Source organism: Macaca mulatta, chromosome 16 (genome assembly GCF_049350105.2).
Source record: "Macaca mulatta isolate MMU2019108-1 chromosome 16, T2T-MMU8v2.0, whole genome shotgun sequence".
NCBI lineage: Eukaryota > Metazoa > Chordata > Mammalia > Primates > Cercopithecidae > Macaca > Macaca mulatta.
In genome coordinates, this window is record NC_133421.1 from 69762374 (window position 1) to 69786082 (window position 23709).

Consider the following 23709-nt stretch of genomic DNA (forward strand, 5'->3'; position numbering starts at 1 on the left):
CACAACTGGGAAAATCTGTTTAAAAGCATATTTGTAGGATACCACTCAGGAGTAACAAGTAATGAACTATTGATACCCAGCAATGACTTGAATGGATCCTAAGGGCATTATGCTGCGTGCAAAAAGCCAGCCTTGCAAGGTTGCCTACTGTATATTTCCATCCATTAACGTTCTCAAAAGAAGCAAATTATAGAGATGGATAAAGACAAGGTTGCCAGGGATTAGGGAAGGAGCGGGAGGATGTCAGTGGAAAGGGGAAGCATAAGGAGTTTCTTTTGAGATGATGGAACATTCTGTATCTTGGTTGCTGCAGTGCTGGCTATACGAATCTATGCATGTGATAAAATGTCATGGAATTATACACAAAGATAAACAAAAATGAGTGCATGCAAAGAATGGTGAAATCAAACAAGGTCTATAGTTAGTTACATCACTTTCCTGGTTTTGATAAGGCACAATGGTTATGTAAGATGGCACCACTAGGGGAAGTCAGGTACTGGCTGCACCAGACCTCGCTGTACTATTTATGTAACTTCTTGTGAGTCAATAACTCTTTCAAAATAAAAAGTTTATAAAAAGGGAAAAGCATCCCTGGCTATATTGTCCACCTGGTCATCAACTAGTGGCATCCAGTGGGCCATAAAGGATGAAGTTCATTCTCCCAGCAGGGCACAGGAGCCCTTCATGGGCTGGCTCTTTCTTCTGGAATGACATTTGCCATCTCCCTTAATATACCTAGCCCTGCTCTGAGACTGGCAACAAAACAAGAATATCCACTCTTGGACGACACAGGACTCTTGGAGGACACAGGGGGCTGTACCTCACTCATGGCTCCCGTTCTACCTGGCAGGGCCTCTCTTGTTGATACCAGTGGGTCCCCTCCTGTACTGGCCTGAGGGGACAGTCTCCTGCTCCTGATGCTCTTGCCCAAACCAGACAAAAGTACCTTTCCCTACAACACTGCTGGACTGAAAACTTGAAAAAGGACAGCTCCAGTGCCCTGGAAACCAAAGAGTCACTGGCTCAGTGTGCCCTACTGTCCACCAGGCGTCTGGCAGCACCCCAGGGGTCCTCTACAGCCCTTCCACGTCTGGTCCCACCGCAGAGGCTGTCTCACCCCAGGACACAGGACTGTCCTTGGGCCTGAGAAGCAAAGACTACCAAGACTTTGCAAGTGCTCCAGGTGCAAATATTCCACCACCAGGTGCTGGGCCATGCGTGTTGCACATGTCATTTTATAATGGTGAGAAGTGTCTGAGGTAGGCGTGAATGTCCTGACTTTATAGATGAGCACACTGAAGTGGACCCCTTGCCCAAGATCACTTGATAGGAAATGGCAGAGCTGGGGACTGAACTCTAGCTGTCTTCCTTTTCACGTATCAGCTTGTTAATGGGTGTCTCTTAAACACCTTTTTTTTTTTTTTATGGAGTCTTGCTCTGCCACCCAGGCTGGAGTGCAGTGGCGTGATCTTGGCTCACTGCAAGCTCTGCCTCCCGGGTTCACACCAGTCTCCTGCCTCAGCCTCCTGAGTAGCTGGGACTACAAGCGCCCGCCACCACACCTGGCTAATTTTTTGTATTTTTACTAGAGACAGGGTTTCACCGTGTTAGCCAGGATGGTCTTGATCTCCTGACCTCATGATCCGCCTTCCTCTGCCTCCCAAAGTGCTGGGATTACAGGCGTGAGCCACCGTGCCCAGCCTCTTAAACACCTTTTAAGTGCCAGGCACTGTGCATGCGATGGTGAGCAACGACAGAGTCCCCACCGTCCTGGGCTTGTAGTATCATGGCGAGGAGGTTCAGACAGCAATAAATAATCATGATATATGAGTGCAAAATGACAAATTTAGAGAAGAGAAGCATATGGGTCTTTTTTTTTCTTTTTTTTTTTTTTTTTGAGACGGAGTCTCGCTCTGTCACCCAGGCTGCAGTGCAGTGGCACAATCTTGGCTCACTGCAAGCTCTGCCTCCTGGGTTCACACCATTCTCCTGCCTCAGCCTCCTGAGTAGCTGGGACTACAGGTACCCACCACTGTGCCCGGCTAATTTTTTGTATTTTTAGTAGAGATGGGGTTTCACCGTGGTCTTGATCTCCTGACCTTGTGATCCACCTGCCTCGGCCTCCCAAAGTGCTTACAGGTGTGAGCCACCACGCCCGGCACATATGGGTCTTTGATGGTGTGTAACAAAGAACGCTGACCTAGCCGGGCATTGGAAAGAGCTGCCTGAGGAAGTTACCTGAGCACAGTGCTAAAAGATGACTAAGCAAAGGGAGAAGAGAACTACAAAGAGAGCACAGCACATGCAAAGGTCCTGGGGCAGAGGGGAGTGTGAAACATTTGTGAAATCGATGGGAAGCTAGTGTAGCTGCAGTCTGTAAACCGAACAGCATGTAAGGCACAGGACCCAGCAAGTGTTTACTGCAGCCAGACTGTGTTCTCAGAGCCTTGTATCATCTCGTGGCATCTTCACAACCACCTGTGAGGTTGGTGCTGCTATTGCATCCCCATTCTCCAGATGAAAAAACGGGCACAAAGGAATGAGTCAATAATCCAAAACCATCTGGCAGGGGCAATGTGGAGCTCACATTTGAATCCAGGCAGCCTGACTCGAGAGCCCATGCGCTGAGCCACTGTCTCACACTGGTTCACGAGAGAAGGCTGAGGGGTGGGCAGGTTCAAGCCCCAGGCAGGCCATGCTGAAGCTTCGTCTTTTCCTTAGGTGAGTGGAAAGGTTTTCATGCAGGGTGATAATATAATCAGGCATGTGTTTTGAAATAAGACTGGATGCGGTGGGGGCAATGAGGACATGGGATGGGGAAGGGGGCTGGGAGCTGCCGGGTCCAGGCAGGAGATATTAGCCCCTTAGACCAGGAAGGGGCCCTAGTGATGGAAAGTGGTGGATAAGAGAGGAAGGACTGACAAGACACAGATCGGGTATGGAGGTGGGAGAGAGAGATGAGATGGAGGGAGTAGGCCACATTCCCAGGTTTCTGGCTCACCTGACTCAGGGCATGATGGAGCCTTTGCCTGGGACAGGTAAAATGAGGAGTACAAGGTTTGGGGAAAATCACAAATCCAGTCTTGGGCTGGGGATCGTCCCAGAGCATATGTCAGGTTGTCAGAGGACACCAGGATTGGGAGCTTAGAGAGCAGTCAGGCCTGATACTATGGATCAGTGAGTCGCTGATGCCATGGGTGTAGACGGTTTCATCCAGGGAGGGGTGGGCCCCAAGGACTCTGCCTGTGCTGGCTGTGCAGCAGAGAATGAGATGCATGGCCAGAGGTGGGAGGAAAACGAGGGGGAATGTGCAAGCCAAGAGAAAGGGAACATTTCCAGGGATGGGGTGGTCATCAGGGATAGGGTGCCCCCAAAAAGGCAATTAATACACAGACCCCCAAATATCCAGCAGCTATCAATGGGAAATCAGTGAGTTTAGGGGAAAAAAAGTGCTCTGATGTGTGGGGAGTGGGGCTGAGGAGCGAACAAGAGAAGCGGATTGATACCGTGAGTGTAGACGACTTCTGAGAAGTTTGGCTGCAAAGGGGAGGAGGAGGAGGATGGTGACAGCTGCAGAGAGATGTGGGGTTGGGGGGCGTTTCAGAGAGAGGCACTTTAGCACGTTCCCGTGGCGAGGGGAAGCGGCCAGTCGACGTAGTGGATACCATGGGTGCCTCTCAGATGCCCTCCTCCAGGACTGAGCAAGGATTTCCCAAAGGACAGGGAGGGTCAGTGGCCAATAGTGCTCATCTGAGCCTCTCTCCAGGATGTGTCCTGGGCTGAAGACAACTGCTCTGCCCAAATCCATGCCCTCCCTTCTCCCACCTTACAAGGCAGCCCACATCCAGTGGCCCAGCCCCCTGGCCACAATGGGGCACAAGGCTGAGGCTGTCCCAGCTCCACAGCTTCCCATAGGGTGGCTGAGGCCTTAAATGGGCCTGTGCCCTAGCCCAGCTTCTCCCTCAGCGGCTCCTGCTGGCTCCGCCCCTCAGGCATTGGTCACGAGATCAGACCCAGCAAGCCCCCTGCCAATGTCTCTGTTTCCTGGGACATTCAACCTGAGACAGCAGCTAAATAGCAAGAAGAGGGGCCAGCGATTGTGGATATTTTCTGAAAAAACAGGTGAGCTGTACCCTGGAGAAATGTCTGCTCTAAGGTACCAAGGAAAGGAGGCCAGGGAGGCCGTGGTGAGGGAGGGCTGAGCTTTGTGGTGGGATGTTAAGTGTGTCCACTATTCCGTGAGGTGGAGGTAGGTCACCTGATAAGAGAGCGAAGGCTAAGAGGGCCAGGAGTTGGAGGGAATGAAGATCCGAAGCAATTGTTGCAGAAGGCGAGAGGGAGCAGAAACCCTCAAACACAACTGGTGGGAGATTGTGCAGCTATAGAAAACAATTTGATGGTTCCTCAAAAGGTTAAAGGTAGAGTTACCTTTTAATCCAGCAATTTAATCCAGCAAACTCCTGGAAATTCCACAGGAGAATTAAAACATGAGTTATAGACTGAGTGTTTGTGCCTCCCACCCCATTAATGTGTTGAAACCCTAACCCTCAATGTGATGGTATCGACAGGGCCTTTGGGAGGTGATTAGGTTCATGTAAGACCATAAAGTTGAGATTAGTGTCCTTGTAATAAATGGAAGTGACTGGAGCTTACTCTCTTTGTGCCAATATGAGGACACAGTGAGAAGGCGGCTGTCTGCAAGCCAGGAAGAGAGCCCTCATCAGAACCTGACTGTACTGGCACCTTACTCGAACTTCCAGCCTCCAAAATTGTGAGAAATAAATCTCTGTTGTTTTAGCCACCCAGTCTATGGTATTTTGTTATGGTAGCCCTGGCTGACTGAAATGATATGTCCACAGAAAAACTTGTACGTGAGTGTTCATGGCAGCATTATTCATATTAGCCAAAAAGTGGCCTGAGCCCAGATCTGCCCTCTGATGGGGAACCCCAGGCCCACAGGGACCTCCCTCTGCCTGACCCCAGACCGCCTGGGTCCCTGGGCAACATTCACACCCCATGACACTCCTTCCGAGCACCCTACACTTCTGCTAGCTCTTGTACAAATGTGGTAACCAAGTGATTAGCTACTTACTGTCTGTCTAGTTTCACCCTGGGACTCAAATGAGAGGGGTCCCTGCCATGGGTCCTCTGCAGAAGGCTCCTGTGCCTGTGGCCCTCCCCACAGGATGAGGAATCTGGGGGGCCCTCTTGATTCCTGGACCCTCCCTTTAGAACATGCTTCTGATACATGGGGCCCCAGCATGCCCTCCCCAAATAGCTCCAAGCCCATCCCCTCAAGGGTGTACTAAGTCACCAGTGGGGTAGCCAAGTGGCAGCTGGCTGCAGGGGTTATGGACAGTTTGCACACACAGACTACAATGTCCACGTATGTGCCCGTGAGCCTCTGCTTGGGGGAGGAGGGCTCTGTGGGTGGGAAGATGAGAGGGAAGGCTGAGCCCAGGGCCTGGCCTTCTCCCACCACCACATTTGGGCATGGAACTTGGAAAAGTCAAAGACGTTTAAATTAGAACCTGGCCTTCCAGGTCATTATCAAGACACATTTGTCAAAGTAGGAGAATAGAACATATTTTATTTAACAGTTGTTGGCTTGATTGATAACTTTTAAATATTTAGACATATGGTGTGACGCCCCCGTGTGTACCCTCGCCCTGGCCCTGCTGGCAGTGAGGTGGGCTTGGGTCAGCCTCACCTGTCAGACCACAAGCTCCACCAGGGCCCGTGCAGTGCCCGTGCCCAGAGCACAGCACCTGGCACAGAAGAGCGGACAATAAATACCAGCTGTGAGAAACAAATGGGATAATCCAAGCCAAATGCTTGGCATGGTGCTAATGTCCAATAAATATGAGCTGTCATTGTCTGTTGAATAAATGAACAGGTGGGTGGGAGGGGCTGGGGGCCAAGAGCCACAAGCTGAGGTGGCTTGTGTCTGAGGAGGGAAGGGACCCGCTGTTCCCTGGGATTCATGTTTCCTTTCTTGAGGTTGTGTCCTCCTTCCCCACACCCTGCAGGCCTGCCCAGCTCTTCATGGCAAAGCGGGCCCCAGATGGGCATACTTGTGTGTCAGAGTGCCAAAAGGGGCTGCAAGCTCCTGCTAGGGCTATGTCCCCCTCCTCTAGGACAGAACAGCTGGGGCAGGTTCCCTCTTTGCCTTCAGGGGCCTCCCCAGGTCCAGACAGAACACACCCAGTTTAGTTCCTTTCCTTTCGCATAGGCCCAAAGGTTGGAGGGTGGTAGCTGAAAGGACTGATTTCCCCCCTACCCAGGCTGTGCTCTGGTGTGGGAGGAGCCTTTTCTGGGGAGTGAGGTCACTCACTGGACCTTGAGCAAGTCACATTGCCGCTGCAGGCCTCAGCATCCTCGTCTGTAAAATGGGATTGTGTGTGGAACTGGTGCATGCCCAGTGGCAGATGTGAGGTGCGCACTTGGTGAATAGGAAGAAGCCTGGCACAGAATATCAGTGGGTCGGGGACAGCAGAGGCCCGGGACCCCCAACAGGAAAGCAGATGAAACTGGCGCACAGCCAGCCTGCGAGAGGCTCAGGCAGGAGGTCATCCTGAGGCCTGAGGAGGACAGCTTCAGCCGCCCACACTGGCTCAGTCCTGTTTCCACAGTACGGAAGTGGTTACAGCTGCTTCATGACTGGACAGTGCCGGCACAGGGTCCACAGGGTCTCTGTGAAGGCCTCCACGAGGTGAGGGCCAGAAGCAGCCAGGAAGCCCCCCATCAAACTCCTCCCCCCAGCATCCACCATTCCAGAAATTCCAACTGTCACCCCAACACACACTATCGCGCACGCACAGTAGGAGCGATGGAATAGAGAAAAAACCTAATTAACCCCCAAATAGGACGTGATGGGTGGGGGGGGAGGGGGGAGGGGAGAGGGGTGGCGGGGGTGATGGGGAGTTGGGGGAAGGAATCACATTTTGCAAACTGCCCACTAGGGGTCACCGTACCCTCAGAACCGAGGGTGCAGAAGTCACACCTGCCTGCGGCTGTGCCCTGGCGGAAGGTCCCAGAGAGAAGGCCGGGCTGCGTGGCCTCCGCCGCCCAGCTTGTGTGGCAGGCCCTCGGCCGCCGCCCCAGTCGCAGGCCCGCAGTCAGTGCGGCGGGAAGATGTCCGCGCACTGCTGCAGGATGAGCTCCACCACCTGGTTCTGGAACACCATGGTCATGGGCATGCTGGTCTCTTCCACCTCTGGCCGCAGCAGCGTGGGTCCGAACACAATTGCCACGCTCTGCACCGACATGCGGTTCTGCTCGCCGTGCTCGATCACCCTGCGGCAGGGGTGGGTGGGATCAGGGCTCCGAACTGCAGGGAGGCGCGGGGGGCTCCAGCCGGGACCTGGACCTGCCTCCCCCTTCCCGCGCGGCACTCCCGGCTCACCGGCAGAGGTGCTGGAAGAGCATCCGCAGAGTGTCATGGTTGGGGGCCGGCAGCGAGCGCACCAGGTCGCGCACACAGCGGCTGCGCTGGGCCTGGTCCTGCAACTCTGGGTGAAGGAAGGTTTAGAGGGAGGGAGTCGGAACTGGAGGTAGGGGGTGTCGGCTGGGCGAGGGGAGCCTGCTAAAGGGGTGGCCCGCCACGCCCCTTACCCCATCCGCCCCACCTGCCCCAGGTGCTCACTGATGGCCGCAATGAACTGGCGGAAGTGCGAGAAGGGGAAGAGGGGCTCGGGCAGCTCCCGAAAGAAGAGCTTCAGGGCGCCGGTGATAACGTGGACGTCCTCCCAGCGCCCGTCGTCCAGGTCAAGGCGCTCATCTGTGCCAGAGGAAGGGAGGAGGATGGAAGGGAGGTCAGTACCCCTCGCGCCTTCAGGCTCTGGGGCAGGGGGTGGGGACGGGCCTCACCATGGTCCACCTTATAGCGCAGCTTCTGGATGGTGGCCAGGTTTCCACTGATGCGGTACAGCCCGTCGATGTCCAGCCCTGGGGCAGAGGGAGGCGCTGATCCCGGGTTTCGGGGTGGGGGTAGGGTGGGGCTACGGGTCCCTGCTATGATTCCCAGTCGAGGCCTCCCGTACTTTCCCCCTGGACCCTGCTTCCATCCAGGGGTCTTCAGCCTGCGGTCCTGGCAGGAGACCTGCGGGCACCCCAATGCCTGCCTCCCTCACCCCCACAGCACACGTACCGCGGGCCTCGACGGCACGGATGCACTGCTGCACAAAGCGTGGCACCCGGCTCCTCTCGCGCTCACACAGCGCGGCCAGCGCGCAGCCGAACACCTGGTCTAGGGGAGAGGCTCGTCAGTTCCCGTCCAGCCTGCGCCCCGTCCTGGTCCCCGGGTCCCTGCCCCCCGCAGGCCTCGGGTACCTTTGATGTAGCCCTTCTCCCGCAGCGACTGCAGTGTGGGCCGCCTCTGGAGGAACTTGCGGAGCTTGTACCGGACCTTGCTCAAGTCGCTCTCCAGGACCCCGGGGCCCAGGGCGGGCGCGGCTGCCGCGGGGGAAGGCAGGACTGAGTCAGGAAGCAGCAGCGCCGGAGCAGGCCAGGCAGGCCCCAGCAATCACCATTCCCCAGGAGAGGTCTCCTGGGAGCCCCCAGCCCATCCTGCCTTGCGCACACCTGCATTCGGCCGCGCGTCCTCCTCTTTCTCCTGCCAGCTTCCCAGGCGCTCACTCGCCCCGAAGTCCACTCTGCTGCTCTCGCTCTCCTCCTCTGGGGGCAGCTCTGCGGACTGGATTCCCATAGCCTCAGAAAGGTGGGGCCTTGAGCCAGCTTCGGGTCCTTCCAGGATGGGGCAAGGGACCCGAAATGCACTCCCAACAGGCATGGCCTGGAGACCCTCAGCGAAGAGTCCTCTCTTCCCTAACCAGGTTAACTCTCCTTACCTCCACCAGTGAGCCTGAGAACATTCACCTCCCTTAGCTGCATGGAGCCCTTAAGGTGCAGACAGTCATCCTGTTCTCCCACACCCCTTCCTATCCTGGCAACCCCTACCCACCTGGAGCCTTCTTCCTCTGTTTTCCTCAGTTTCTCTAACTAGGTCAGCATTCCTCAATACGTGGCTCCCAGTTCTGAGCCTGCACCTCCAGCTGTGGCCGGAGCACTGCCAACAACTGTACCAATATCACCTCTCTGGCTCTGGATTCCTACCTCCATTAATACAGCCAAAAGCTGCACTCAATGTTGGCTCATAGGGAATTAAGGGTCAAAAAGCCCCAGGTCATTTCCAGGTCAGTAGTTGTCAGAGAGCCCCTGTCCTAGCTCTACTTATGCAATTGGCATTTTGAACCCTAAAAAAAATGGTCGACTATTCAAATCAATCCTTTAAAATTTTATCTGCTAGTTTCAGCCTGCCGTTGGTTGGCTTGCAGAGTATTTACTTGGCCTTCTGCTTCCTGTGAAGTGGGAAATTCCTTTAGAATGCGCCCCTACCGTCACCTGGAGAGTCTTCCTGCAGCGCCAACCCCAGGGCTGGATTCACAGACTTACAGAAGGCAGTTTCTTCAGCAGCCTACCCTGCCATCCCAGCCATTAGTGGGGGACTGCATTTACATTTCCCACTGATACCTTAGAGCTCCCTGAGCCTGAGCAGAAGGCCCCACTCTGAATGGCCACCACCTCCCCACCACCCCTAGAGGCTCTGGGCTCTGCTTACCAGCTCCTGGATGCCCTGAGCAATGGCCTTATGCCAGGTGCTGATGATAGCCTCCGAGTCATGCTGAATCAGGTACTCCGAGCCATCTCGGCTCCGCAGCTGGAGGGACACAAGTCACTGGGTCATCTCTGGTACCCTGGGTCTGCCCTGGGGGTAGGCACTCAGAGCTTAATGGAGCAAGGGCCTCACCCCAGGCCAAGTGTTGGATCTTCTGCCTCGCTTAAAGCAGTGGGTGACAGCGTCTCTGTGTTACAGATGAGCAAACTGAGGCTCAGCAAGTTTTAGCTGCTTCCTCATGGGCACACAGCTAGTGAGTGATGAGCACAGAGCTGCATGGCTCAATTGTCTGGTACACTTTCCCTCCCCCATCTTGCCTCCCCGCAAACCACAGAACATGGCAGGCCTCATGCAGAGCACTGGCCTGCAAACTAGGTGAAAGAAAATTCCTATGTGAGGCCAGGCACGGTGGCTCACACCTGTAATCCCAGCACTTTGGGAGGCCGAGGCAGGCTGATCACCTGAGGTCCGGAGTTCAAAACCAGCCTGGCCAACATGGTGAAACCCCGTCTTTACTAAAAATACAAAAATTAGCCGGGTATGGTGGTGGGCTCCTGTAATTCCAGCTACTTGGGAGGCTGAGGCAGAAGAATTGCTTGAACCCGGGAGGTGGAGGTTGCAGTGAGCTGAGATCACGCCACTGCACTTCAGCCCGGGCGACAGAGCAAGACTCCATCGCAAAAAAAAAAAAAACCCAGAAACTTCCTATGTTGAGACCCCTGTCTACTAGAAGCAGCAGTGAAAATAGGGAGCGAGGATTTGAAGGCAGATCATGGCTGATCCCAGAGAAAGCAAGGTCTCTCCTTGCCCCTCCCCATACACACACTGAGGACTCAGAAACGTTGTCCCACCTTCTGCAGCCAGGAGTTCCCACCACCTCCCACACTCCAGCCTGGGCAGCACATCTTCTGTTAGCCCACTTCACCATGAAGAATAAATTAAACAAAACACCAGATGGAAACTTGCCACCGCAGGACTGATGCTCAAAGCCCTCTCTGAGTTGGATGGCAGCTTAGATGGATCCCTCATCAGCCTCTGGCTCTGAGGACCCAGTGTTCCAGGTTAATGTGAATGTTTAGCTGCAACAGCTCATACCAACCCTGCCCTTTCGGTTCAGTGAGAGTCAGAGACAACAGAAACTGTCTCAGACCTCAGGACACTACTTCTAGAATCAGAGTGGACTGTCTTTGGCTGTCCTTTAAAACTTATACTTGAAGACTATTTAAACTGCTTTTTAAAATGAAAAGAGGCTGGGCACGGTGGCTCATGCCTGTAATCCCAGTACTTTGGGAGGCTGAGGCGGGCAGATCATGAGGTCAGGAGATTGAGACCATCCTGGCTAACACGGTGAAACCCTGCCTCTACCAAAAATACAAAAAATTAGCTGGGCCTGGTGGCATGCACTTGTAGTCCCAGCTACTCAGGAGGCTGAGGCAGGAGAATCGCTTGAACCCGGGAGGCAGAGGTTGCAGTGAGCCGAGATTGTGCCACTGCACTCCAGCTAGGGCGACAGAGCAAGACTCTGTCTCAAAAAAAAAAAAAAGAAAGAAAGAAAGAAAAGAAAAGAAAATGGCATATTGCATCCCCTAGCCCTCCCCTGCAAAGGATAGAGAACCTTCAAGAGGCAGATAACACAGCCTCACTCTAATCAAAGCAGACAAAAGAGCCCTGCTCAAGATTATCCCAGAGAATGGCTTGACAACACTTCTAAAACAACAGCCATGATTTTTGGCAGCTCTCTCAAAACATAATCAGTTCACATTTGCAAGTTTCACATAGAAGGCAAAGCTGTATCATTACATAGCAATGTATTTCACAAAATATTCGCCCCCAGCCATGCCCATAATCCTAGTGCTTTGGAAGGGCAAGGTGGGAGGAGTCCCTGAGACCAGGAGTTCAAGCCTGGGCGATATAGTGAGACCCTATGCCTAGAAAAAAATTTAAAAATTAGCCAGGCATGCTGGTGTGCACCTGTACTTCCAGCTGCTCAAGAGGCTGAAGCGGCAGCATCACTTGAGCCCAGGAGTTAGAAGCTGCAGTGAGCTATGATCAGGCCACTGCACTCCAGCCTGGGCAACACAGTAAGACCCTATCTCTAAGAACAAACAAATTAACAAAATATTTATCCTGCTGACTGCACAAGCAAATGCTAGCAGCTTTCGGCGGACTGTTGCTGAAGTTTTCTCTGACTTTGGGGTGACTAGGAAGACCTGCTGTGAAAATTTCCTGGGTCCAACAAAGCCATCCATCCTGAATGATATAAAATTTGGGGCTATCTCTTGAGGAAAACCCTGGAGCTGCCTACAGGCCACCCTGCATGGAGGGAGGATGGCCAGCAGTCAACCAGGAGGCAGAGGCTCGTGATTTCCACTCAGGCCTGCCCACCTTCCCACTGGCCTGAGCAGCACCTGCCTTCCAGTCCTTGCCAGCAAAGACAACTCAGAAAGCCCTATTCTGAAACTTTCATCAAAAGCCCATCAGTGATGACCTTCATCGAGAACTGTTTGAAGGATATCCCTATCCCTCAAGTAAGGGGAGAAACATGCCTAGCAAAGGTGATGTCTCAGACCGGGCATGGTGGCTCATGCCTGTAATCCCAACACTTTGGGAAGCCGAGGTGGGTAGATCACCTGAGGCCAGTAGTTTGAGACCATCCTGGCCAACATGGTGAAACCCCGTCTTTACTAAATACAAAACAATTAGTTGGGTGTGGTGGCAGGTGCCTGTAGTCCCAGCTACTCGGGAGGCTGAGGCAGGAGAATCACCTGAACCCAAGAGGCAGAGGTTGCAGTGAGCCAAGACTGCGCCACTGCACTCCAGCCTGGGCAACAGAGTGACACTCTGTCTCAAATAATAATAATAATAATAACAACAACAACAACAATAATAATGGCGATGTCACTCCTCAATTTAACACCATGGCAGATATTGTTAGTTGATCACAGAACTTAACAACAACAACAACAACAACAACAACAATAATAATGGTGATGTCACTCCAACAACAACAACAACAACAACAACAATAATAATGGTGATGTCACTCCTCAATTTAACACCATGGCAGATATTGTTAGTTGATCACAGAACTCTACCCTGCCAAGCCCAGAGAAGGCTTCAGAATTCTTCTCAAGAAGGTTCCAGGCGGCTGGGTGCGGTGGCTCATGCCTGTAATCCCAGCACTTTGGGAAGCTGAGACGGGTGGATCACGAGGTCAGGAGATCGAGACCATCCTGGCTAACACGGTGAAACCCCAACTCTACTAAAAATACAAAAAATTAGCTGGGCATGGTGGCCAGCGCCTGTAGTCCCAGCTACTTGGGAGGCTGAGGCAGGAGAACGGCATGAGCTCGAGAGGCGGAGCTTGCAGTGAGCCGAGATGGTGCCATTGCACTCCAGCCTGGGTGACAGAGCAAGACCCCGTCTCAAAAAAAAAAAAAAAAAGGAGGGCTCCAGGCTGAGCACCGTGGCTCACACCTGTAATCCCAACGCTTTGGGAGGCTGAGGCTGGAGGATCACTTGAGGCCATAAGTTTGAGACCTGCCTGGGCAACATAGTGAGACCCCATCTCTATAAAGACTAAAATTAGCCAGATGTGACGGAATGCGCCTGTAGTCCTAGTTACTTGGAAGCCTTAGGTGGGAGGATCACTTGAGCCCATGGGCTTGTGGCTTTAGTGAGCTATGACTATGCCACTGCACTTCAGGCTGGGCAACAGAGCAAGACCTTGTCTCTAAAAACAAAAACAAAAAATAAAAACAAAAACAAAACCTCACAAGACTCCAGACCTACTCATCAGAGTGGCTCATGAGATGAAACCAGTTTTCCAACTTTACTTTGTAGATATCCTGGCTCTAGAACTGAATGGAGCTTGGTGAATAATCAGGAAACGATGCACTCAGGTTCCTTGCAGAATTGCTTTTTCTGAGCTCAGACATGAGGTCACGCTCTTGGCCTTATCATAATGATGCTACCTGAAGCAGCCCCAGATCCTGAATTAAACCTCCTTGGAGCTGTTTTGCGGGGTACCTGCCGCGTGCTTCTAGATCCCATGTTCATGGAGCTACACACAAGAAATTTAAGAGTGAAGGCTTAGGAAAAAGCTTTGATTCCCTCAACATCTGGGTGGGTTTTATTATTTTTTCAACAACAAAGAGACATGCACCTGACAGCCCTTCTCTTTTCACCTCCCCTAGCAGCAAAGTCAGAGCTAAATTTTCTTCAGTAACCACCACCTTAGTACCTCATCTCCCCCTAATTCCTCTCCATCTTGAGTCCCATCTCTTACTTGTTTTTTGCGGTCCTGGCTTTTCAGTGAATTTGCCAGTTCACCACACGTTTCTGTTGTGAACTGCCTCAAACCTTCTAGGGACTGAGGTCAGGGTAAGAGTAGTTTAAAAACAAGACAACATGTGGACAGTGAAGGGTGTGGCATTGGGAGTACCCTTCCTTCGTCTTCTCTCCCTTCCTCAGGGGGTAGCATGGTAGTCTTCTCCACTGCCCTGGTTTACTCACTGGGGATGCAGTCCAGTCAGAAATGGGGCTCTGGCTCAGGGGCAGGGAAGGGGACCTGGGGAGAAAGAGGTTTCCCAACCAGGCCTGTCACAGTAAGCAGCCAAGGACACGGAGCCTCCTGTCTCTCTCAGGCTGGGATGAGGGCTGCCATTCTAGGCATGAGAATTTCTTCTCTCAGAGGCCCTACTCCTCACCACCCTCCAGGGCAAGGATTATTATTAACTCAACTCCTGGAGAGGGAACTGCAGAATCTGTGATGTTAGAAACACAGGACAGGTCCCCTGGGGTTGGAGGGCAGCATTGGCCTTGAGCCCCGAGAATGGTAGCCCCAATTCCTCCTAGGTCCTCCTTCTTGGAGCTTGCCTACAGTAAGGGTCCCAGAGCACTGCCAACAACTGCACCAATATCTCCTCTCTGGCTCTGGATTCCCACCTCTATTAATACAGCCAAAAGCTGCACACAGCGTTGGCTCATAGGGAACTAAGGATCAAAAACCCCCAGGTCATTTCCAGGTCAACAGTTGTCAGAGGGCTGACAGGCATCACTAAGCCCCTTCCCTCCTTCTCCCCACCCTGGCTACTTACCTCCAGCACATTCTTCCTACTGGATTTGTCTTTGGGGGCCCAGGAGAGAGTGGCCCCCCTCAGCTCCACTGTGTACTCGGGGGTGGAAAACTTGGAAGGCTGCCTCTGTGGGAGGGGGAGGAAGGTCACAGGGAGCCCTCAGATGTGTCTGCTGTGGCACTCTGACCCTAGGAATAGGATGGGGTCTACGGCATGGCCAAGAAACGACTCTGGGGAAAAGAGCCCCAAGGGTTCCTGAACCCAGACCCTGATGCTTCTTAACCACAGAGCCTGCTGGCTGGCCTGTCCACTGCTGTCCACCCGTCCAGTGGAGGACAGGAAAGGAGTGCAGTCTGCATCCCTGCAAGCAGGTATGCCCGCCCCCAGCCTCCCTGCCCTCCAGACTGGAGCTGGCCACCCTCAAGACTGTTCCCCATCTCCAGTGGCCTAAAACTACTTGTCTTGGAGTGAAGCTGCCAGCATCACCCCCTTCCTGCCAAGGCCCAGCTCCTCTGACACTCATGGACCACTCTCTCAGACCTCGTCATCTCCAAGCCAGATTAGATAGAGCAGATGGGGGCTGGGCACAGTGGCTCACGTCCGTCTGTAATCCCAGCACTTTGGGATGCCGAGGTGGGCGGATCACCTGAAGTCGAGTCCAAGACCAGATTGGCCAACATAGTGAAACCCCATCTCTACTAAAAACACAAAAATTAGCCGGGCCTGGTGGCACATGCCTGTAGTCCTAGCTACTCAAGAGGCTAAGGCAGGAGAACTCAGGAGGAAGAAGTTGCAGTGAGTCGAGATTACACCACTGCACTCCAGCCTGGGCGACATAGCGAGACTCTGTCTCAAAAATAAATAAATAAATAAATATATAAATAAATAAATAAAAGTAAATAAATAAATAAAAGCAGATGGGGTGGTCCCTGCCCTGAGGGCCTGGCCTTACCAGGCCGCCTGCAGCTGAGGTCTTTGAGTCCTTGAAGAATGTCAGGACGCCACCCTCCAGCACAGTCCAGGAGGCACTCCAATGCTTCTTTCTAGGTGGGGGTGGGGAAGTTGGGGTGGCAGGACTTAGATTTGGTCCTGGGTTGAGGGCCCCTCCTACCTCAGGAACAAGTCAGAGCTTAGGAACACAGGCTAGGGCACCCCACTATGAGGGCTGAAATCCTGACTCTAACACCTAGCAGCCAAGGGACCTTGAGCAAGTCACTTTATCTCGCAGTGTCTCAGTGTCCACAGAGGACCACTCACGAAGTTGTTGTGAGCATTAATAAGAGCCTGGCGTATAGGAAGTGCTCAGTGAACATCATCACCAAGGCCCACCCTGCCCCGGCCTGGGTGTAGATGGGCTCTCACCGGAGCCGCTTTCCCTTTTCCGCCGTCTTGGTGCGATGGAGCACCCCTGCCTTGTCCAACGTCTTGGTCTAAGAGAGAAAAGAGAGAGAAGGTACAAGAGTGGGTAGTTAAGGGGTGAGCTATGGGGAGTAGAGGCTGGTCACCTGCTGAGCTGCCACTCTCTATGGTCTGGGCCCATGGCCCCACTGAACCCTCCTCGCCAGCCCCACCACCTGGCTGGGGGTAGGGGTGATGCCTACCCTCACAGCAGCTGTGGCTGGAGAGACTTCCTCCCAGCTCCCAACCTCATCCAGCTCTGCAGGGACCTGTGGGGAAGACAGATATGTCCTGCCCAGTCCCTTCTCCCAGGACCTCCAGAAGCCCCCTAGTGCTACTGTGGTGGTCCTGCCAGGACCTCAATGGCTCCTCCCCTACCTTCTCCTCTGGAGGGCTGGCCTGGGCTGGGGTGTCATCATCCTGGCTGGATTTATGGATGCTTCGAGGGGCAGGGACAGGGACCTGGGGAGAAAGACACAGTCGTATGTGATCTCTTCCTCTCTCCCCAGCACCCCCCTTTCCCCAGGTTGTTACCTGGGGCAGCTCCCATCGAACGGAGGAGTCCTCTGGATTGTAGAAGTATGGCTTCCCGTAGGGGTCCTCCAGCCTCACCCACTGTGGGGAGAGGAACGGTCAGGGCCTCCCGCCCCGCTCATGAGAAGGGAGGAAAAGGTCCCCTCCAACCAGGTTCCAAGACAGCACCAGGGAGTCTGGAGGGGCAGGTGCAGGTGATGCGTTTGACGGGTTTAGGCTCTGTGTGGGAGCTACAGTTTAGAGCACTCAGGCGACCTATTAGTGAGGAAGGTTGTGGGGAGGACTCCGAGGCTGGCCGGGTCCATCTGCCCGCTTCGCCTACCTGCTCCTGGGTGAAGTGGTTGGTGTAGAGCGTCTGCTTGTCCTGGCTGATATGACAAGACCAGCCGGGGGGTGTGGTCAAGGGAGAGGTGGGGCCGGGCTCACCAAAGGAGCCCACGGGAGAATAGTCCTCCTCGGGGTAACTGGTCAGTGACTCGGGGTAGTCCGTCTCCGGGGTGGGGGGCTGTGGGGAACAGAAGGTAGAGTCAGAGGCTCTGATTGCCAGCACTGCCCGCTAGCCCTGCCGTTTTGGACCAGGCCCACCCTCTGGCCGTCTGGTCCCTGGGGCTGTGGGAGCAGGAGGTAGAGTCAGAGATACTCAGAGGTAGCTCCGCCCACTCCAGCCCCGCCCCTCACCCTCTGGTCCCTGGGGCTGTGGGAGCAGAAGTCGTCAGAGGCACTCAGAGGTAGCCCCGCCCACTCCAGCCCTGCCCCAACCCTGTGCTCCCTGGGTCCATAAAACAGGAGGCGGGATCAGAAGTGCTTAGAGGTAGCCCCGCCCACTCCAGCCACGCCCTTCACCCTGGGGTCCCTGGGTCTGTGGGAGCAGAAGGAGGAGTCAAAGGCTCTCAGAGGTAGCCCTGCCCACCCATCACCACCCCTCACCCGTGTGTCCCTGGGCCTCTGGGAGCAGGAGGCAGGATCAGAGGAGCTCAGAGGTAGACCCGCCCACTCTGGCCCTGCCCCTCACCCGCGGGTCCCCGGGGCTGCCAGGGCTCAGGCCCGGCTGCATCTCGAACTCCTCCTCGGGCTCGTTCTCGGCCTCGTCCTCCCAGGCCGTCTCGCCCGTCAGCGGGTTGTAGAAGAACACTCTGCGGCTCTCCTCATCCCAGTACTGGCCCCACTCGGTCTCGAGGCTCACGTGGCTGTCCACCGAGGCAGGGGAGGTGGCTGGGCTGGCGGCAGCCTCAAAGGGCGACTCCCAGGTGGTAACTCCCGTGTCTGGATTGTAGTAGTAGGGGCGCCCGGTGCCCGCGTCCGTGTGCGTCTCCCACACTGGGCTGGGGAGGGGGACCGCAGCAGCGCTCGGCGAAGTGGCCCGGGGCTGCCTCTCTATGTTCGCGTACACGGGCTCCGGGGGGTCGTCCACCTGTGGGAGGAAAAAGGAGGAATTTTGTGTTTTCAGAAACCTTCCAAAATGCTAACAGAGGTCCCCTCTGGGCAGTGCGATTATAGGGGTTTGTTTTTATTTTCTTTAAACTTTTCTGCAGCCTCAAAATTTTGTACAACGAAGCTTTTTAAAAATCACAGAGGTTCTTCTGTTGACTGTGACAACATCACTAATATGTAAACTCCCTGAAAGGGGAAGTGCCTGTTTGAAGTGGCCTCTCCCTGAGCTTTAGCCCCGTGGGTGACCTTTGAAAAGTCACACTACCTCTCTGCCTCAGTTTCCTGGGTGTAACATGTCTGCTCTGCCCATTCCGGAAATTGCAGTGAAGAGTGAATGAGGAAATGCTCTTGGAAGTGCTTTGTAAAGTATTCAGTGCCCCAGATGGGTGGGTCAATTACATTAACTATATTTATCAATAATAAAAAAACATTGATAACCCAGTTCTCACAACTGTGAACTCACAGAGGCAAGTCAGAGGTTGGGCAGGAACTGAGAAGTGGCCTGGGGCATGCCCCTGTTTGTGGTGCCCATTCAAGGCCCTGCTGCATTCTTTTTTTGTTTTTTGGAGATGGGGTCTTGCTCGGTCGCCCAGGCTGGAGTGTGGTGGTGCAATCTCGGCTCACTATAACAGCCGCCTCCCGGGTTCAAGCTGTATTCTTAAAGCCCCATTAAGAGTTCCCACCCCACCTCCCTCCCAGCCCAGAAAGCTCTGGGACTGGACTCAGTACCGTGTCTGGATTTGGGAACTGAACTTTTCAAGGTGAAGTTTGCAGGTGTCAGAACCAATTCCAGACAAGAGAGGGAGAGAGGACAGCCAGATGGGCTGGAGAATGGAGGGGCAAAGAGAGGTGAATCATTTTCCCACACCCCAAAGGAGAGTGAGGGCAGCTGGGGGTTCAATCACATAGAAGATAAACCTAGCCATGCTTAAGCCTCCCAGAACAGAGGCTCTCTTGATTCACACCTCAGAGCTCCCTGCTGGCTGCAGGGCAAAGTCTAAGCCCTTAACCAGGCACAAGAGACAGTCCCCTCACCGGCCTGTGCTTCCACTATTATTTCCTGCCACTCCTTGCCCCTTGCCTTGAACTTTATGCTCCAGTAGCACCAGTTGCTAGAGGTTCCCACCTTCCCTGCTGTGTTTCCTCCAGGCCTAGGCTCATTTGCAGCCTGTCCAGGCCCATCTCCACCCCTTTTTATGCCTGGCTGACTCCAATTCCTTCGTCAGGACTCAGCTCAGGTGCCAGGTTCCAGCCTTTTCCCGAGATTCCCCCCATCCCCGTGCCCCTACATTCAGCCCAGCACCCTCAGTCCCACAGAGGGACAGACGACTACATTCTCGAACCCCAGGCAGCAGCATGGCATTACTACTATTTTCTTTTTTTTTTTTTTTTGAGACAAAGTCTCTCTCTGTCATCCAGACTGGAGTAGAGTGGTGTGATCTCGGCTCACTACAACCTCCGCTTCCCAGGTTCAAGTGATTCTCATGCCTCAGCCTCCCGAGTAGCTGGGATTACAGGCGTGCGCCGCCACACCTGGCTAATTTTTGTATTTTTAGTAGAGATGGGGTTTTGCCCTGTTGGCCAGGCTGGTCTTGAACTCCTGACCTCAGGTGATCCGCCCACCTCGGCCTCCCAAAGTGCTGGGATTACAGGCATGAGCCACCGCACCCGGCCGATTACTATTTTCTAAGCATACGCAAAACTTCAGGGGAAAGCGTATTTCTACATTTCAATTTTTGTTTTCAGAAACTTTCCAAAATGCTAACAGAGGTCCCCTCTGAGCACTGTGATTATAGGGGTTTATTTTTGTTTTGTTTTCTTTGAACTTTCCTGCAGCCTCAAAATTTTGTACTACAAAACTTTCAAAAAAATCACAGAAGTTCCTCTGCTGACTGTGACACCGTCACTAAGCTGTAAACTCCTCGAAAGAGGAAGCACTTGTTCAAGGTGGCCTCTCCCTGAGCCTTAGGCAGATGCCAAAAAAAAAAATTCATTTTTCACCAAACTGATGCTAAAAAAGCAAAGCAAGCCAAAACAACAAAAAGAATAAGGAAAAGAAGAACATTCGTTCACCCAACAAAGATTTGCCTGCTCTGCGCCAGGCACTGTTCGAGGCACGGGGAATGCAGCAGTGAAAAAGGGACACAAATCCCTCCCCGGCAGAGCTGGCACTCAAGTGCACCTGTGTGTAAATGGCGGGGTGATGAGTAAATGGACAGCATGTCAGTGCTGATCACTGCTAAGCAAGAAAGGAAAACACTGTCAAAGAAGAGGATGTTACAGTTTTAGACAGGGTGCTGGTCCCCAGGTGCCCAGGGGTCAGGGAGAGCTGGGGATCCCAGCCCATCAGTTCTTCGCTCCTCTCCCCTTCCTCTAGGCTCCTGTGTGGCTGAGAGGGGACCCGCCAGCCCACTTCTCCTTTCTCTGCCCCCACCACAGTCCTGATGTGGCATCCTGTAGTCCAACCACAACAGGACTCTCACTGGCCCCCAACAGAAAAGGCATTCTCCCACCTCCACGCCTTTGCTCCAGCCATTCCCTCAGCCTGGAATTCCCTTCTCTGGTTCTCTGCCTACCCAAATCCTGCTCTCTCATGGTGCTTAGCTGATAAGCCTCTCCAGGGAGAGGCCAAACCTGCTGGCACTCTGCTCACTGCTCTGGTGGGGCCCAATGGCGTTCTGCCTTGGTGGGCAGCCAGTTGTCCAGCCATCTGCCCACCTCCTCTGCCCCAAAAGGCAGGATTTTCTTGAGAGCAAGACTAAGGATAATGTAGCTGATTTCATTTGCCGCCCAGCAGCTGGGCCAATGCCCTGACGCACCCAGCAGGTCTGCCACAAACACTTACTGCTTGAGTACGCAAGTCTAACCCATGCCAAGTTTCAGCAGCAAACACGCCTGACATGGCAGGAGAGCCTGGAATGAGCTGAGTTTTCTGAGGAGGAAGGTTGGAGCCACAGAAACCAGGAGATTCCTGGGGAGGGCAGGATGGAAGCAGCCGGGAGAGGAAGGCAGAGGAACCAGACACACCTGCCATCCTCCCAGCTGAACCCACTGGGGCAGGGGTTGAAAGGCCCCACCAGGGGTGGATGAGCTGATAAGGAGCAGGCTCTTTGGAGCAGGAGTTTCTACTTGGCAGGCTGTGGGCCGTGGCTCTGAGTTCCCAAGGAGTCCCAGGCCAGTGAGGCTGATGGGGTCTTCACACAAAGGAACATCCCCAGCAGGTACAGAAGAGATTTGAGGTAGAAGTTTAGGTCCCCAGCATGACAGGGCTGTCACAAGGAAGAGAAGACGTGGTATCACGCTGCAGGGGCAGAGCAGCATTCCTCTAAAGGAAGTATTCTGAGGACTGGGGCTGCCAGGGACACGGGCTGCTTCTGGAGGTAGTGGGGGACTCTCGCTGGAGGTCACTGAACAGAGTCTACTCCCCGTTAGGGAAGCCACAGCCCTGTGGTGGGCGTTGAACTGCAGCGTCCTTCAGGCCCCTTCGAACTCTAGAACTCTCTGCAGACCCCGCGCAGTGCTGAGCTAGAGATGCCTCCCCTCCTGGCAGAGCCTCAGCTGGGTTCTGACCAGCTCCTGGGGCCAGGTGCAGTCACGCCCTCCACATCCTCTGGGCTTCAAGGAGTTACAGCAGCGCCTGCCGCCCCTACCCTCCTCCTTGCTCCTGTGCGTGGAGGCCCAGCAAGACCCAGATGCAGCTCATAAGCAGGGGCCTGACCACAGAGCCAAAGGCTCTTGGGCCGCATCCTAGAGACAAGAAGTGGCCTTCCCACCCCAGGCCAGAGGAGGAGCCAAGAGGGACCTGGCTGTCAAGCTCCAGGCTGCCCAGCCCCCTGGCACTTCCTTACAGTGGTTCACCCCTTGTCTCCAGTTCCCTGCCCTGTCCACAAGCAGGTGGCAGCTCTGCCACTCTTGCCCCAAGCTGACCACCTCTTGGATGGGCAGGGCCTCTAAGAAGGAAAGAGAAAAGGAAGTATGGGCCCCAACTTCCAAGAGGCTCCCTGCTCCGAGCCCCAGCTCGCCCAGCTCCTAACAGGGCTTGGGGTAGAGGTCAATGGGGCACCCCTTGACCCCAGCGTCCCCTACCTGTGCCCGCAAGGCTTGACTCTGCCTCCTAGTCACTTTGGCGATCATGTCCACCATCCTGGCCCCTCCGAGCTGCAGGGACAGAGCCCTGGGAAGGTTTTGGGGGTGGAGTCCAGGGGGCACTACCCCAGTGCTGGCACAGGGCAACAGGGAAACAAGAAGTTGCCTCGAGATGGCGGGAGGCTGAGACTCCAGCCCATTTCCTGTCAGGTCTGCGGAAGTGCTGCCTGTGTTGGGGCGGGTGGGGTGGAGGGGCCTCAGGTTGGGGGTATTTTTATGCTTCTAGAAACACCGCTGGCTGCCCCACTCAGTGCTCTAATGACCAGTGAGCCGCATCCCAGGCCCAGACATAGCCATGGTGTGGGCTGCACAGGGGAAGATCACGGCCAGACCCAGGCACAGCACAAACTGCACAGAGAGAATCACGGCTGAGCCTGTGGGGGAGGGGCGCACTGCACAGACAGGGCGGGCAGAGCGGGTGCTGAGTGCTGGGGGCCTGGGCTGGCCTGGAGTGGCTCCTGGAGCGGAAACAGGACAATGAGTGGTTGTCCACTCCCTCTAGGCCCAGGGAGGGTGTGATGGGAAAGAGGAAGCTTGTGGGGGGAGGGGAAGGGTTCCCAAAGAGGAAGGGGTCTGGGCAGATGTGATATCACAGGGAGCTGGCGTCTGGACTGTGCCAGCCCCGAGGAGGACAGGAAGGATTCTGACCACACCACTATCTGCCCGCCTGACCACCTGGGTCTGTCTCCTCCAGACTCGATCACCAAGATGCATGTGCCCTCCCCTGCCTGCATGCCCACATGGGCCCACTCCCACTTGCGTGTCCACACACATGTGCAAGTATGCCCGTGCCTGTCCCCTCTTCTCTAAGGACCCAGAGAAGAGGGCCAGGCACCAGCTTCTCCCAGGAGGAAGGCTAGATCTTCTCCCTGGCCTCTCTTCCCTTCACCCCCCTCGTGGGGGGTGTTAGACCCCAGCCGCATGGCCTGAGTGAGAAGTCGCAGCCCCTCCTCTGAGCCCATAGGCCCATCTTGTCTTCCCTCCTCCCTCAGAAGTGCTTCCTCTCCAGGCTTAAGGGTCAGACAGCACTAAGCCCACCAGCCCACCCCTGCTGAAGGCCACCTCCCTTCCAGGTCAGACTCTGACCCCCGCCCTCCCACTCCAGGCCCATTCTTCCTCCTCCGGCCCCCACCCTGGCTCTGTTTTTCTCTCCTGCCGTGTCCCTCAGCCCCTCCTCTCCTGTACCCATTGTGGGCTGGGGACAAGGACCCCAAGCAGAGCCAGGCACAGTGCGAATGTGGGGCATGAGACACTTGGAGAGATCACACTAGGAGCAAGACTGGGCCCCATGCCCTGCTCTGCCCGCAAAAGCTCTCGTACCAGTGTCCCATTCCCTGTGCCTGACTCAGAAGCCCAGACCCCAGGGGTAGACTAATCCCCTCCTCCCTAGCAGGGCGGAGGACAGCAGGAATCACAGAAGGTTGGAGGCCTCATGCTTATCACACA

The 23709-nt window shown here is 54.6% G+C and overlaps 1 protein-coding gene across 48 annotated transcripts in view; it reads right to left on the reverse strand.

The window, feature by feature from the left end:
• Positions 1-5570: 5570 nt before the first annotated feature.
• ARHGAP27 (Rho GTPase activating protein 27) overlaps positions 5571-23709 on the reverse strand; it is a 39404-nt gene continuing 21265 nt past the window's right edge. For 9 of the 48 annotated variants that reach the window (XM_077972125.1, XM_077972121.1, XM_015119913.3 and 6 more), the window contains 16 exons: positions 17699-18097; positions 17009-17191; positions 16687-16767; positions 16531-16614; positions 16356-16421; positions 16117-16184; positions 15707-15797; positions 14776-14880; positions 9620-9718; positions 8584-8695; positions 8332-8454; positions 8150-8248; positions 7870-7947; positions 7646-7780; positions 7406-7511; positions 5571-7296 (listed from right to left, as the gene is read on the reverse strand). In XM_077972125.1, the coding sequence (XP_077828251.1) occupies positions 7119-7296; positions 7406-7511; positions 7646-7780; positions 7870-7947; positions 8150-8248; positions 8332-8454; positions 8584-8695; positions 9620-9718; positions 14776-14880; positions 15707-15797; positions 16117-16184; positions 16356-16421; positions 16531-16614; positions 16687-16767; positions 17009-17191; positions 17699-18097 (2007 nt within the window). In that variant the 3' untranslated portion in view covers positions 5571-7118. Of the gene's footprint in view, positions 7297-7405; positions 7512-7628; positions 7781-7869; positions 7948-8149; positions 8249-8331; positions 8455-8583; positions 8711-9619; positions 9719-14775; positions 14881-15706; positions 15798-16116; positions 16185-16355; positions 16422-16530; positions 16615-16686; positions 16768-17008; positions 17192-17698; positions 18098-21144; positions 21866-22203; positions 22423-23709 lie in introns of those variants that run through there. The other 39 variants (XM_077972132.1, XM_015119914.3, XM_077972127.1 and 36 more) reach the window with 23 other exon arrangements.